The following is a 12,333-nucleotide window of genomic DNA, read 5'->3' on the forward strand; positions in this document are numbered from 1 at the left end:
GCCCCCGCGGCGCGGCCCGGCTCCGGCCCGGCCCCCGCGGCCCGGCTCCGGGTCGGACTCAAGCCCGGCAACCCCGGCCGGAGCACGGCTCAATTCCTGGGCCCCGCTCTTGCTAAAGCCGGCCCTGCGTGTGCCAAAGGTGGCACGTGAGCTGATTTTCAGAGGCACTCACACTGCCCGGGTCCTGGCCACTGGTCTGGGGGGCTCTGCATTTTAATTTAATTTTAAATGAAGCTTCTTAAACATTTTTAAAATCTTATTTACTTTACATACAACAATAGTTTAGTTATATATTATAGACTTATAGAAAGAGACCTTCTAAAAACATTAAAATGTATTACTGGCACACGAAACCTTAAATGAGAATGAATAAATGAAGACTTGGCACAGCACTTCTGAAAGATTGCCGACCCCTGATATAGATGCTCAGAACTTCTAACAAATCAGGACACACACACACACACACACACACACACACACACACACACACACACAGAGGGAGGCATAAGGAGAAAGAAACACAACCTAGCTATGGGTTTAGGTGCCTAAAAGTTTGAAAAGTTCAGCCTGTGCCTATGTGTATTGCATATCACTTGTTTTACCAGGCTTTCATGCCTTTACCACTGCTTTAGAAATGCAAGTTTTTAAAAGCACAAAATGAAGGAAAATTAATTATTCTGATGACACTATCTGCATGTTAAAGTAACAAAGATCAGTAAGGAAGGAAAATAAATGACATTCAAATTGATATTAATTATTTATTGTGTAAAATGCCATGAGGTATAAAATTATGTATTATATTTTTAATTGACAAAACAATTTAAAATTTTGCTCCAGAACCACAAAGTTTTAAATACCAGATGTAGTGGCCAATTTTCACAATTTTATCATGATTCTTCCAATATTCTTTTCTTAAAGCCCTAGATCTGGAGTCATGCGATTATGTGAAAACATCAGCATTCTTTTTTTTTGTTTAAAGATACATTTCTGGCACCTCTGGATGCACAAGAACCAGAAGGAAATGAAGAGAACCCAGCTATTTTTTTTATTTAAATTTAATTTTAAAAATGCTATGATTTACACTCAATCTCATCTTTTTGAACATTCAGGATGGATGGTACCATAGCTGCCCCATAACATAGAGGGATTCTAGTTTGCCATTAATGAGAAGCAGTAGCACAGGAATATAGAAGAAGAACACAGTAGACAGCCGGACAGCTAGCAAAACAACACAATGAGAAAGCCAAACATAACAGATAGATGTTCATGGTGATGAGAGACTGAAGATTTAAGCAAGGTTCTTTTATTTTAAAAGATGCCCTGTATTCTGTACACAACTGGCACAGACCATTTCAAAGTTTTTAGACACTGAATGCGGAGAACGGGTGTAACCATGCACACACTCAAAGCTCTATAACCACAGAAGAGGGTTAATACCATAAACAACAGTTATCAGATTATGAAGTGCAAGTCAGGCCAAAAATCCAAGCAGAGAAGAGTCAGAACCAAAATGTCAGATTAAACACCCACAAATTTCTATTAAATTTTGCAACTGATCACTAATTTTTTTGGCGCGGGGAGTCAAAATACAGATCCATATCTGATCCAAGTGCCCTCGTTTCAAAAATCTTGAATGGACATTAACATTACTATCCTCTACCTATATGGTAATGATCATGATTTACATCTCTATGATGCCTTTCATTCAAAAGAATCCAAAAATTGCTTCCCAAACTGAAATCATTTCCACTCACCTTTGTGAAATACAGGCAGTTTTGCTATACGCATGACTGGCACAGGACTTGTTTCCAACTACATAATCCCTTTGTTACAGGCTCCACCCCAACAACGATGCACAGCAGTGTTCTCTGAAATGCCAGCAGTTCAAAAAAGGTTGTACCATATATGTGGTGCAACACTATGTGGTTGTTTTGCATCACATTCCTAAAGAAGTCAATTAAACAGCAGGCAAGCAGTTAAAGCAGCATTTTGAATTTTCCCTTTAATAATTTGTTTGGTAGATAATCTTCCAGCCAGCAGTATATATTTTTGAAATTGCATCAAAAGATTTTTTTTTAAAAGAAAAACCTAATTTAGCACAGTTTTTAAGTAAATATTGATGTGTAAGGTCACCAGAACAAATCTTTTAAAAAGTGGAGGAATTCTATTGGACAAGACTACAGCACTCTACCTTTGTATAAATAAGTATTTAATAGAGATTGGCTCAACCAAAATCCTAAATCTAAATATCTCAAAATTTGGAAGTAAATTAAATTCAAACCTATTGCTAAATTTTTCAAATGGTCTTTTGTCTTTGTAATGGACCAAACTAAAACCCCAAAGTGAACTCATTACTTGAGACCCCCTCTAACATTTGGATAGCAAGAGATGTGCCAGTCCTAAAAAGTGCATATCTAGGAAGCATCACAATACCCTTTTTACGAAGTTTACAAAAAGCTCACATAAGCCAGATCAGTAACTTTAGCAGCAGTCAATATTCATGCTTTAGACCTTTTATGACCTTTTGTGAATTAATTAATTCCACACAGCAAAGTGCATTGCACTGTGATTCCTGGGCAATACACTAAAGAAGCAGGAAAAGCACAAGTTACACTGAATTGTTTATTTTCTATTAAAAACTAGTTACAGCGATCCAGCTTTTATGCATAGGTGGCATCTGGCTCCGGGGTAGAAGTGAGAAAGCTAAACTAAGTTTCATTTTCTGTTCCTCACTTCTCACAGATGTATATCAGTGCTAGAAAGCACAAACAGAAACTTAAGGAAATGGAAACTGGAGCAGTGCAAACCAGATAAGTCTGAATTCATGTTCAGCTAACTGAGTCACCATAGTTGTCATACACAGAAACCTGTAAAGATCATTTTTATCAGACTGATACACCCTTACAGATGTTCCCCCCAACATCAGCAAAGAACAATTCCCAACTATCATAAATGAGCTTAAATGATAGTCACCCATTGAAATACCTTGATGCCCATCTCCTTCATCACCATTACAGCACTTAGATGATACCATGTGCTTGGCAGCCAATGTTTGCAGGTCAATGTGCTTAGGAGTCTAAGTCCTTCTCCAGTAAACTTTTAGCATTGCAAAATCTCCAGAAATAGCTATTGTTGAAACCATAGTCCCACTTCCCCTGCAGTCCGGCACTGATATGCTCAGCAGTCACACTCTAGGTGTGAGAAACGGAAGGGGTGAATCAGCCCAAGAGCAGCAAAAATGGACAGTTTGTAAATTAATATAAGCCACAATGGTACAGGTTGAAAATAGAAATGAAAAAAACAAAAAGCAGGATAACTGAGGGATAGCATTCATGGGAACTTTGAATAACAAATCAAGGCAGCTTCCACAACCTCCCTAGGCAGTCTGTTCCATTGTCCTACTATTCTTACAGTTAGGAATTTTTTCCTGAGATTTAATCTAAATCTGCTATGCTGTAGTTTGAACCCATTGCCTCTTTTCCTGCCTTCTGTGGCAAGATAGAACAACTTTTCCCCATTTCCTTTATGGCAGCCTTTCAAGTATTTGAAGACCGCTATCATATCCCCCCCTTAATCTCCTCTTTTCCAAACTGAACACACCCAGTTACTTCAGCCTTTGCTCATATGGTTTGCATTCCATCCCTTTGATCATCTTTGTCACTCACCTCTGGATCCTTTCCAGTTTCTCTACATCCTTTCTATACATTGGTGACCAAAAGTACATAGTACTCCAGCTGAGGCCTAACCAGCGCCAAACAGAGCGGTACTATCACCTCCCATGACATATATGCTACACCTCTGTTAATACAACCCAAAATTGCATTTGCTTTTTTTGCAACAGCATCGCATTGTTGATTCACACTGAGGTTGTGATCCACTACAAGTCCCAGATCCTTCTCAGCAGTGCTGCTGCCAAGCCAGTTATCCCCCATTCTGTATTTGTGCATTTGTTTTTTCTTCCCTAAATATAGTACCTTATATTCGTCTTTGCTGAGTTTCATTTTGTTGTCTATAGCCCCAGTTCTCCAATTTATCAAGATCCCGTTGAATTTTAGCTGTATCCTCCAAAGTGTTTGCAACTCCCCCCAGCTTTGTGTCATCTGCAAATGTCATCAGTATGCTCTCTATTCCTACATCTAGGTCATTAATAAAGATGTTAAATAATACTGGATGCAGAACAGACCCCTGTGTAACTCTGCTCAAGACTTCCTTCCAATCTGACATCATTCCATTAATAGTTACTCATTTTTTGCTGTTGTTTAGCCAATTATGTACACATAATGGTAGTTCCACCGAGCCCGCATTTCTCCAGCTTACTTATCAGAATGTCATATGGGACTGTGTCAAAAACCTTGCTAAAGTCCAAGTATATTATATCCACTGCATTTCCCCTATCCACCAAACCAGTTACCCTGCCAAAGAAGTAAATCAAACTAGTTTGGCATGATTTGTTCTTAGTAAATCCAGGCTGGCTGCTAGTGATCACGCCTGTACATGTTCTTGTTATAACTGCCATGCAGGAGTTCTTTTGGCTTTGAGAATCATCAGGAATGCTGCAAAGGCAGCATATTCAACCCCAGGAGAAATGGGAGGGAAGGTTATTAGATCATTCAACAAATTATTGCTCTAACCAGTCAAGGAGCAGTACTGACAAACTCCAAAGACAGTCCCAGAAATTCCTCTTTAGCCAGCACATAAGATGTGCACAAACTCAAATAAGAGCTTGTGACGTTGCACTCTATATGATTTTATGAAAATATGCTAATGAGTGTGAATATAATGTAACTGGAATAGGATTCATGCAAAAGGTCTCTTGTAAGGTATCATTACAAAGCTTATAATCTACTGAGTGTGGTCATCCTATTTGTATAAATGTATCACTCTTGTATCTGAAGCTAAAAATATGAAATATAACTCTGAGGTCCTACTGTAGTTATGCAAAGTGTGGGCCATTAATGGTGGTTTGAAATCTTGATGGCTCCCATCAACCAGGAAATTGACTGTGGATGGCTCTGTTTGCTTGCAGGCCTTCCTGTGAGTCAGGCTGGGAAGAATGAGGGCTTGGAGTCTTACAGTGACATGTGATCATGTCACCTGAACTGGAATCCATCTCTAACCTGGTGCTTTTCCATTTAGAAGGAAGGGTGGGAACCCAGAGAGGGACAAAGGATTCCCACCTTGTGCAAAAGATATATAAGGGGGTGGAACAGAACAAAGGGGGTTGCAGTCATGAGAAATCCCCTAGCTACCACCTGAGCTGGAACAAAGGCTGTACCAGGGAAAAGGATTGTGCCCAGATTAGGAAGGTGTCCAGTCTGTGATAGAAGCTTATTGAAACATCTCTGAGGGTGAGATTTTATCTGTAATCATTTTCCTACTGTATTAGGCTTAGACTTGCGTATTTTATTTTATTTTGCTTAGTAATTCACTTTGTTCTGTCTGTTATTACTTGGAACGAGTTAAATCCTACTTTTTGTATTTAATAAAATCACTTTTTACTTATTAATTAACCCAGAGTATGTATTAATACCTGGGGGGGCAAACAGCTGTGCATCTCTCTCTATCGGTGTTATAGAGGTCAAACAATTTATTAGTTTACCCTGTGTAAGCTTTATACAGGGTAAAACGGATTTATTTGGGGTTTTGGACCCCATTGGGAGCTGGGTATAGGAGTGCTGGAGAAGGAGCACTTCTTAAGCGGTTTTCAGTTAAGCCTGCAGCTTTTGGGGGACGTTGTTCAGACCTGGGTCTGTGTTTGTAGCAGGCTAGTGTGTCAGGCTCAAACCAGGCAGGGCACTGAAGTCCCAAGCTGCCAGGGAAAACAGGCTCAGAAGTAGTTTCAGCAGATCAGGTGGAAGTCTCAAAGGGGGTTTCTGTGATCCAACCCATCACAGAGCTATTCTAATATTTCAAAGTTCAAACAACAGCTACAGAAACCCTCAAGTCTGCATGAATAAGGAGACCACCCACCACTGTAGAGGCAGAAAAATTCCTGATCTTAGCCCAGAGAAAGGACTCAGTTCAATTTCCTCCTGTCCCAACATGCTAGTTTCATGAAACTTCTTAAAGAGTCTCAGCTGCTTTGAAACTAATTACTTCCTGAGAGATGCGCATAATTTCCACTATCACTATAATATGTACAAGACCTGAGGATAGAACAGGTACCACAGAAAAGCCACACCATATATTTTCATTAAGCTTCAGAATGTACCAGTTTAACTAGCAGAATACTAAGAGATCTACAACTGAGTACAGGACTACTATACCAAATTACTGATATTCACTTTGGGCCTGGGTTCTAGGAGCAGAGGCAACTCCTGGATGGAGCTAAGTGCTTTTAACTGAGTTTGAGACTTGAGGGTGCTTCAGCATCTCCCACCATCAAGCCCATAGCTTTCACTCAGATTGCAATAGTTTCAAGGAGCAACTGATTCGGTAAAATGTGAGCTAATCTTGTAATAGAAAAACTTACTAACACAAAGCATAGTAAAAGTGACTGGAATTATTAATTATTAAATTTATTATCCATACAGTACCCAAAACTTGCTTGGTGCTTTATAGTCAATAAAATAGACACTGCTCCTACACTGAAGAACTTACCATCCAATTGTGGGCTTCGGGCAACAGGTAGCAGTGACAAAGTTGTGCATGGACTGCTGGAGGTTGGTTATTGCATCCTGGAAGGTGTTAATGGATGTCATTAAGCAGCTCTTTGATATTCAATCATAGATCTTGTTAAAGCCAATGGATGTGCTAAGCACATGAAAGGAGCATTTAAGCCCCTTTACCAGTGATATAGCTAGAAACAATAGAGCAAGACCTGATTAGAAGTTAACAACAGGGCCAAGAGGTTCCAGGATCACAAATATGGAGGCTAGGGGAATGTTTGGGAAGTTATGTGTGTGCGTGAGACAGACAAAAAAGTGAGCAGAGAGAGAAGCAGTTGTGAGCATGGACCTGAGAAGGAAAAGAGTGTAAGAACCTGCAGGAATGGAACCTGGGATCATGGGAATTCTGTGCTGCTGATGCCACCATATCTCCACTGGAGGTGTAGGGTGGGCTCCCACAGGAGAACCTTGTGAGGCTGGGCTTGGCAGGAAATGCCACCCAGCAGGACCTGAGTGGCAGACCATCGTTGCTACTGATTGGCTGGTACCAGTACTTAAATCAGGAAGCCATGACAGGAAGCTGTCTAAGCAACAACATAAACTGCCTGCCTGTTTCCAATCCAGACCTTGCTTGCAATAGACCCTAGACTCTGCCTTCTGACCCTGGTTTGTCTTTCTTTGGCTTTGCTCTTCCATTGCTGTCTGTAACCTGGTGCCTCACCCTGCTCGCCTGGTAAGCTAAACCTGACTGCCTCCTGATGCCTGAACCTTGGTTTGCCCTCTGGCCTCCCAGTACCTGACTCGGCCTGACTCCTGCTCCGACCACTAGGTCTGATTGCCCTCATCCTGGTCATGACAAAAAGAGAGACAGCTTCTGGTGATACAGAACTGATTGGAGGAGCAGACTTGAAAATTAGGAGCACAGAAACAGCCTGCTGTTTGTTTCTACTGTGCTCAATTTGTGTATTATGTTTTTGCTATATACACAATTTTTTTACTGTCACCATTTCAATGATTCCCACTGATAGTATTTGCTACATTAAATATACATTCATAATAGTATGTTACAGATATTCAGCTGTACAGTATTTTACATCATGAGCATGAATGGTCTTTACGCTCTAATGCAGTCAATAAAATATCACAGGAACTTGAAAGTAAAGAAGTTGTAAATTAGTTATTAGTAGTTCAAAGCAGTTTCACGTCTTCTAGAAAAAAATAATACTGTCACATTCTTGCACTTATTTTCTTGGATGTAAACTTAGATATCCATCTGAAAGAGCTACAGATAATTCTTGTCTAATCGCAGTAACCTTTTCTTCTGTCTATCTTACAAAATAAATGGAGAACCCTTTCCAAAGTTTTAGCCTAAAATCTATCTCAAAGAACTGAATAATAAGGGTCAAAAAACAAAATTAAAGTCAGTATTGGAAGGAAAAACTGGGTTGGGGAAGAATTCGCCCTATAGTTTCCTACAATTGTCATAATGTAGCCAAGAGAAAAATATATATTTTTAGTTGGAGTTTTTTCCCATAGCTAAAAAGGTATGATCTTATGAATTAAGATAATTGTATGTTTAACCATAGAGGCATTTCTAAGATCATAAAGAGATCTCAGTTATCCCTGAATGCTAGGAGTAAAATCCTGGCCCCATGGAAGCCAGTGGCAAAACTCCCATTGTGACTTTCACAGGGCCAGGATTTCACTGTAAAGCCCTAATCTTTTTTCAGCTTATGCTAGTGTAAATCTCTTTGCCTGTTCAGAGTCCCAAGAAGTCAAGGGGATCCCAATGCAAGGTCAGGGTCTAAGACAGAAAGAACACTTTTTAAAATACTTCATGTTCCCTGGAATTGGCAAATCCACAAAGAAATAGCTAGAATTATACTCTGACACTTAGAAAAGCATTTTTGAATGTAAAAATATATTTCTATTTGCAAAAGAACAGTCTAATCTATTTTCACATAAAGATAAGACTTATTGGGGGTTTTAATTATGAAGAGTCTTTAATCAAATATGCGTGTAACTAAGTTTAAAAAGGGAAGTTTTAATTAATAAAAATAAATAAAAATAAAACACTCACATATGTAAAACAAAATTCTAAAGCTACCTACAAGTTCCACTTCTATCCTCAATTAAATATGAAATCAATGGAAGAGTCTGAAACATATTTTGTTTAAAGACAGAAACTCTTCAGTTTAGAGCGCTTTAGATAGATGATTAAAATGTTCATTGTATGAAGGATCATTAAAATGAAACGTGGAAAAGTCATCTGTAACAGGCTGGATTTCCATGTCATTGAAAGGAAAGACTGCCCACACTACCAACAGTGTGATTCTGTGGTACAATGACCTTTATAGCTGAACATATGATCTACATCAGCGGTTCTTAAACTTCATTGCGCTGCGACCCCCTTTTGACAACAAAAATTACTACATGACCCCAGGTGTGGGGCGGGGGAGGCAGAACCTAAGCCCCGCCACCCCAGGCTGAAGCCTTCAGCTTCAGCCCCGGGCCCCAGAAAGTCTAACACTGGCCCAGGTGACCCCACTAAAATGCAGTCCTGACCCACTTTGGGGTCCCGACCCACAGTTTGAGAACCACTGATCTACATTCTCTCTTTTGGCCAGTGTATTGCTTTATAAAAAGGAAACAGCTTGTCCTGAAAGCAACTGTCCATTTTCACTGGAATTATACCTCAGAGTTAAGATTAATTGCTTACCATCTCTGCTCTACAAAATTAAAATTCAAGTCATAAAAAAATTAAACAGGAGATATTTGTTCTCCTTATAAACTACACACATACATAATCTCCTATACACACACACAAAACAGATCACTTACCTAATAATTTCTTCTTTCTACAAATCATCATCACATTAGGTTACTTTTCACAGGGTCCCACCTGCCAGCCTACATGAGTAAATAAAATACATATCTTTAGAGCACTTACCAAATAATAGTATCTTACACGGCTGTTTTATGTTTGATAAGGTAAAATTATCAAATTAATTCTTATAGTATTTAGTTATTTATTGCTCATATTAGTTACTATTGAATTAATATAGTTTTGCCTTTTCTAAAACTAGTTAGATATTAATAATTTGGTAAATAGAAGAAAAATCACACAAATTATTTTGGTCCAGATTCTGCTCTGGAATGTGCAGACACTCACTGGCTTCAATAAGAACAACATGTAAACATTCAAAGAGAGAATTTGGCCCATATATAGCTGGAGATTTATTTTAAAAAAATAGTAGTAGCGGAAGACTATAGAACAACAGCTAGTGTAGTCAATGTGCTGTTGCTATGATAATACTAAAATTTCCTCATCTGCAGAGCCACTCCTATTTATAGCTCTGTTCATCAGAAATATTCTAGGTATTTCAGCAGATCTGCAAAGAAGTCTATTTACCACAGATCAAATTCAAAATTTAAAAATATGTCTCCCCCAACCCCAACATACACAGAATATTTAAATTTTTATTAAGACAGAAGAAAATATTTTACAGTCTACTCAGAAGATCATTCAGAAATAAGTTTGTTCCAAGCATAGCCCATGCTCCTTGCGGCGTCTAACGTTGCTCCTCTGGCAAGCAGTATAGAAAGAGCACTTAAGTAGTAGTGGAGGTACCATGCTTTGTTAGTGCACAGCACAGCAGAGACAGTAAGACCTGCTATGACTACTGATCTTTTAACAAATATATTCTCAAAAAGGTAGAAATAGGCCCAAAACAAAACCATGGATGAGAAAATTAAAACTTCTACAGCCCCAGTCTGAGCATGGTTTTAGAGCTGGTCAGAAATATCATTTTGGCAAAATATGCTATTTCATCAAAGCCAAAGAATTTAGTGGAGATGTGCTGGTTTCCTTGAAACTTTCAGCACGAATGTGTTTTGGTGTGGTTGGGGGTGGGGGGGGGTTAAGGTAGAGGAAGAAAGAGACAGATTCTATAATTGGGTCAAGTCTCTGCTCTGCCTGATTTGGAGTGATGTGGGATGAAAATCTCTGCTCTGAATCAGGCAAAGCAGGGACTTGAGTCTGGTCTCCCATATTCCAGTCTCTTATCATCAGGCACTAGCCAGACATGTGCATGGTTTTGTTTGCATTCTACACTGGAACGAAAAAAAAATTCAAAACCTCAAAATTTGCCACCAAATGGAACTGTCATTCTCCAGTCAGCTCTACCAGGTTTGTCCCCACCTGAAAAATGCTGAATATAAAAAGGAAAAGGCAAGACACTAACAGTTTTGAAGAACAAAGAAAGGAGGGAGAGAATTAAAAACCAAAACAAAAAATGGGAACTGAAAGAGGTGAAAGCAGCTCAAAACAAGGCCCTCAGATTCCCGCTGTGCCTTAAGGGGGTGAAATACAGCAATCCTGTCCACTGTGGAGAGTTTAAAAGGCAGCCTAAGGGTATGTCTACACTACCCTCCGGATCGGCAGGCAGCGATCAATCCAGTGGGGATCGATTTATCGCGTCTAGTCTAGACGCGATAAATTGACCCCCGAGCACTCTCCCGTCGACTCCTGTACTCCAGCACTGCGAGAGGTGCAGGCAGAGTCGACGGGGGAGCAGCAGCAGTCGACTCACCGCAGTGAAGACACCACGGTAAGTCAATCTAAGTACGTTATTCACGTAGCTGAAGTTGCGTAACTTAGATCGATCCCTCCTCCCCCAGTGTAGACCAGGGCTAAGTAAAGAGAAAGAAATGGGAAATAATGAAGGTTTAAAAAAAAAAAAAAAAGGAAGATGGTGGAAGGAAAGACATATAGGAACTATCCATTACTTTACGGGTTTCACTCAGATTTAGCTGACCCAAAATACTCAGCTCTTAACTACTGCATCAGCTGAGTTCTAAGTTCAACTCTGCATTGTGTGAACTGTATCCACTATTATATAACCATCCAATTTTATTTTGACTCTTCTGCCAGGCATTGCTAATTTGGGTGTAGGTTATTCAATCCTTTAAGTCATAGTCACTTCTTTCATCTGTTTGGTTTCTCTTTGTCAGCACACATTAAAAATTGATCACACACTTATTTGAATGTTGCCAGTTTTTTGTATACGTCTTTGTCTTTTATGCTACTCCTTTATTTTTGCTTTTAAGCTTCATTATTGCTCTCTGTTGGCAGGGCTGCCCGGGGGGGGGAGGCAAGTGGGGCAATTTGCCCCAAGCCCCGGGCCCCGCAGGGGCCCCCACGAGAATATAGTATTCTATAGTATTGCAACTTTTTTTTATGGAAGGGGCCCCCAAAATTGCTTTGCCCCAGGCCTCCTGAATCCTCTGGGCAGCCCTGTCTGTTGGCTTCATTTATTCCCAACAGTCAAAATGACTACCAATGGTCTATGTATTTTTCTCCAAATTTTCAGACAGCTCTGTAAAACAATGACACTGCTTATGCCACTTAATCATCAAAGTGATAAATCCCTGGATAAAGGTATAATCGCTTTAGGCCTCTTCACTTCACTTCCTACTAAGGAAATGGCCATTCTCAGTAAATAATGGGCCTGTTTCTTCACTATTTCACCAGTTCTATTCCAGAGAAACTTCATTGACCTGAATGGATTTATACTGGCATAAAGCTAGAGCAACTGAGTGAAGAATCAGGTCTAATGAGTTTTCTTCAGATCCAAAAGTTTTCCTTTCAAGTAGGATCATATTTCTCCTACAGAATGAAATCTAGGACCTTTTTAAATTAGGATGCCTTCTAATGCTTGTACTC

At 39.6% G+C, this 12,333-nt stretch overlaps 1 protein-coding gene across 1 annotated transcript in view; it reads right to left on the bottom strand.

The window, feature by feature from the left end:
• Positions 1 to 3,227, bottom strand: part of ATP8B4 (ATPase phospholipid transporting 8B4 (putative)) — a 165,553-nt gene extending 162,326 nt beyond the window's left edge. The window contains exon 1 of the mRNA XM_024193909.3: positions 2,986 to 3,227. Within this exon, the coding sequence (XP_024049677.1) occupies positions 2,986 to 3,034 (49 nt within the window). The 5' untranslated portion in view covers positions 3,035 to 3,227. The remainder of the gene's footprint in view (positions 1 to 2,985) is intronic.
• Between the last annotated feature and the right edge of the window lie 9,106 nt (positions 3,228 to 12,333).

The sequence above is a fragment of the Terrapene carolina genome, unplaced genomic scaffold, assembly GCF_002925995.2.
Source record: "Terrapene carolina triunguis isolate 2854851 unplaced genomic scaffold, T_m_triunguis-2.0 Scaffold67, whole genome shotgun sequence".
In the NCBI taxonomy this organism is placed as follows: domain Eukaryota; kingdom Metazoa; phylum Chordata; order Testudines; family Emydidae; genus Terrapene; species Terrapene triunguis.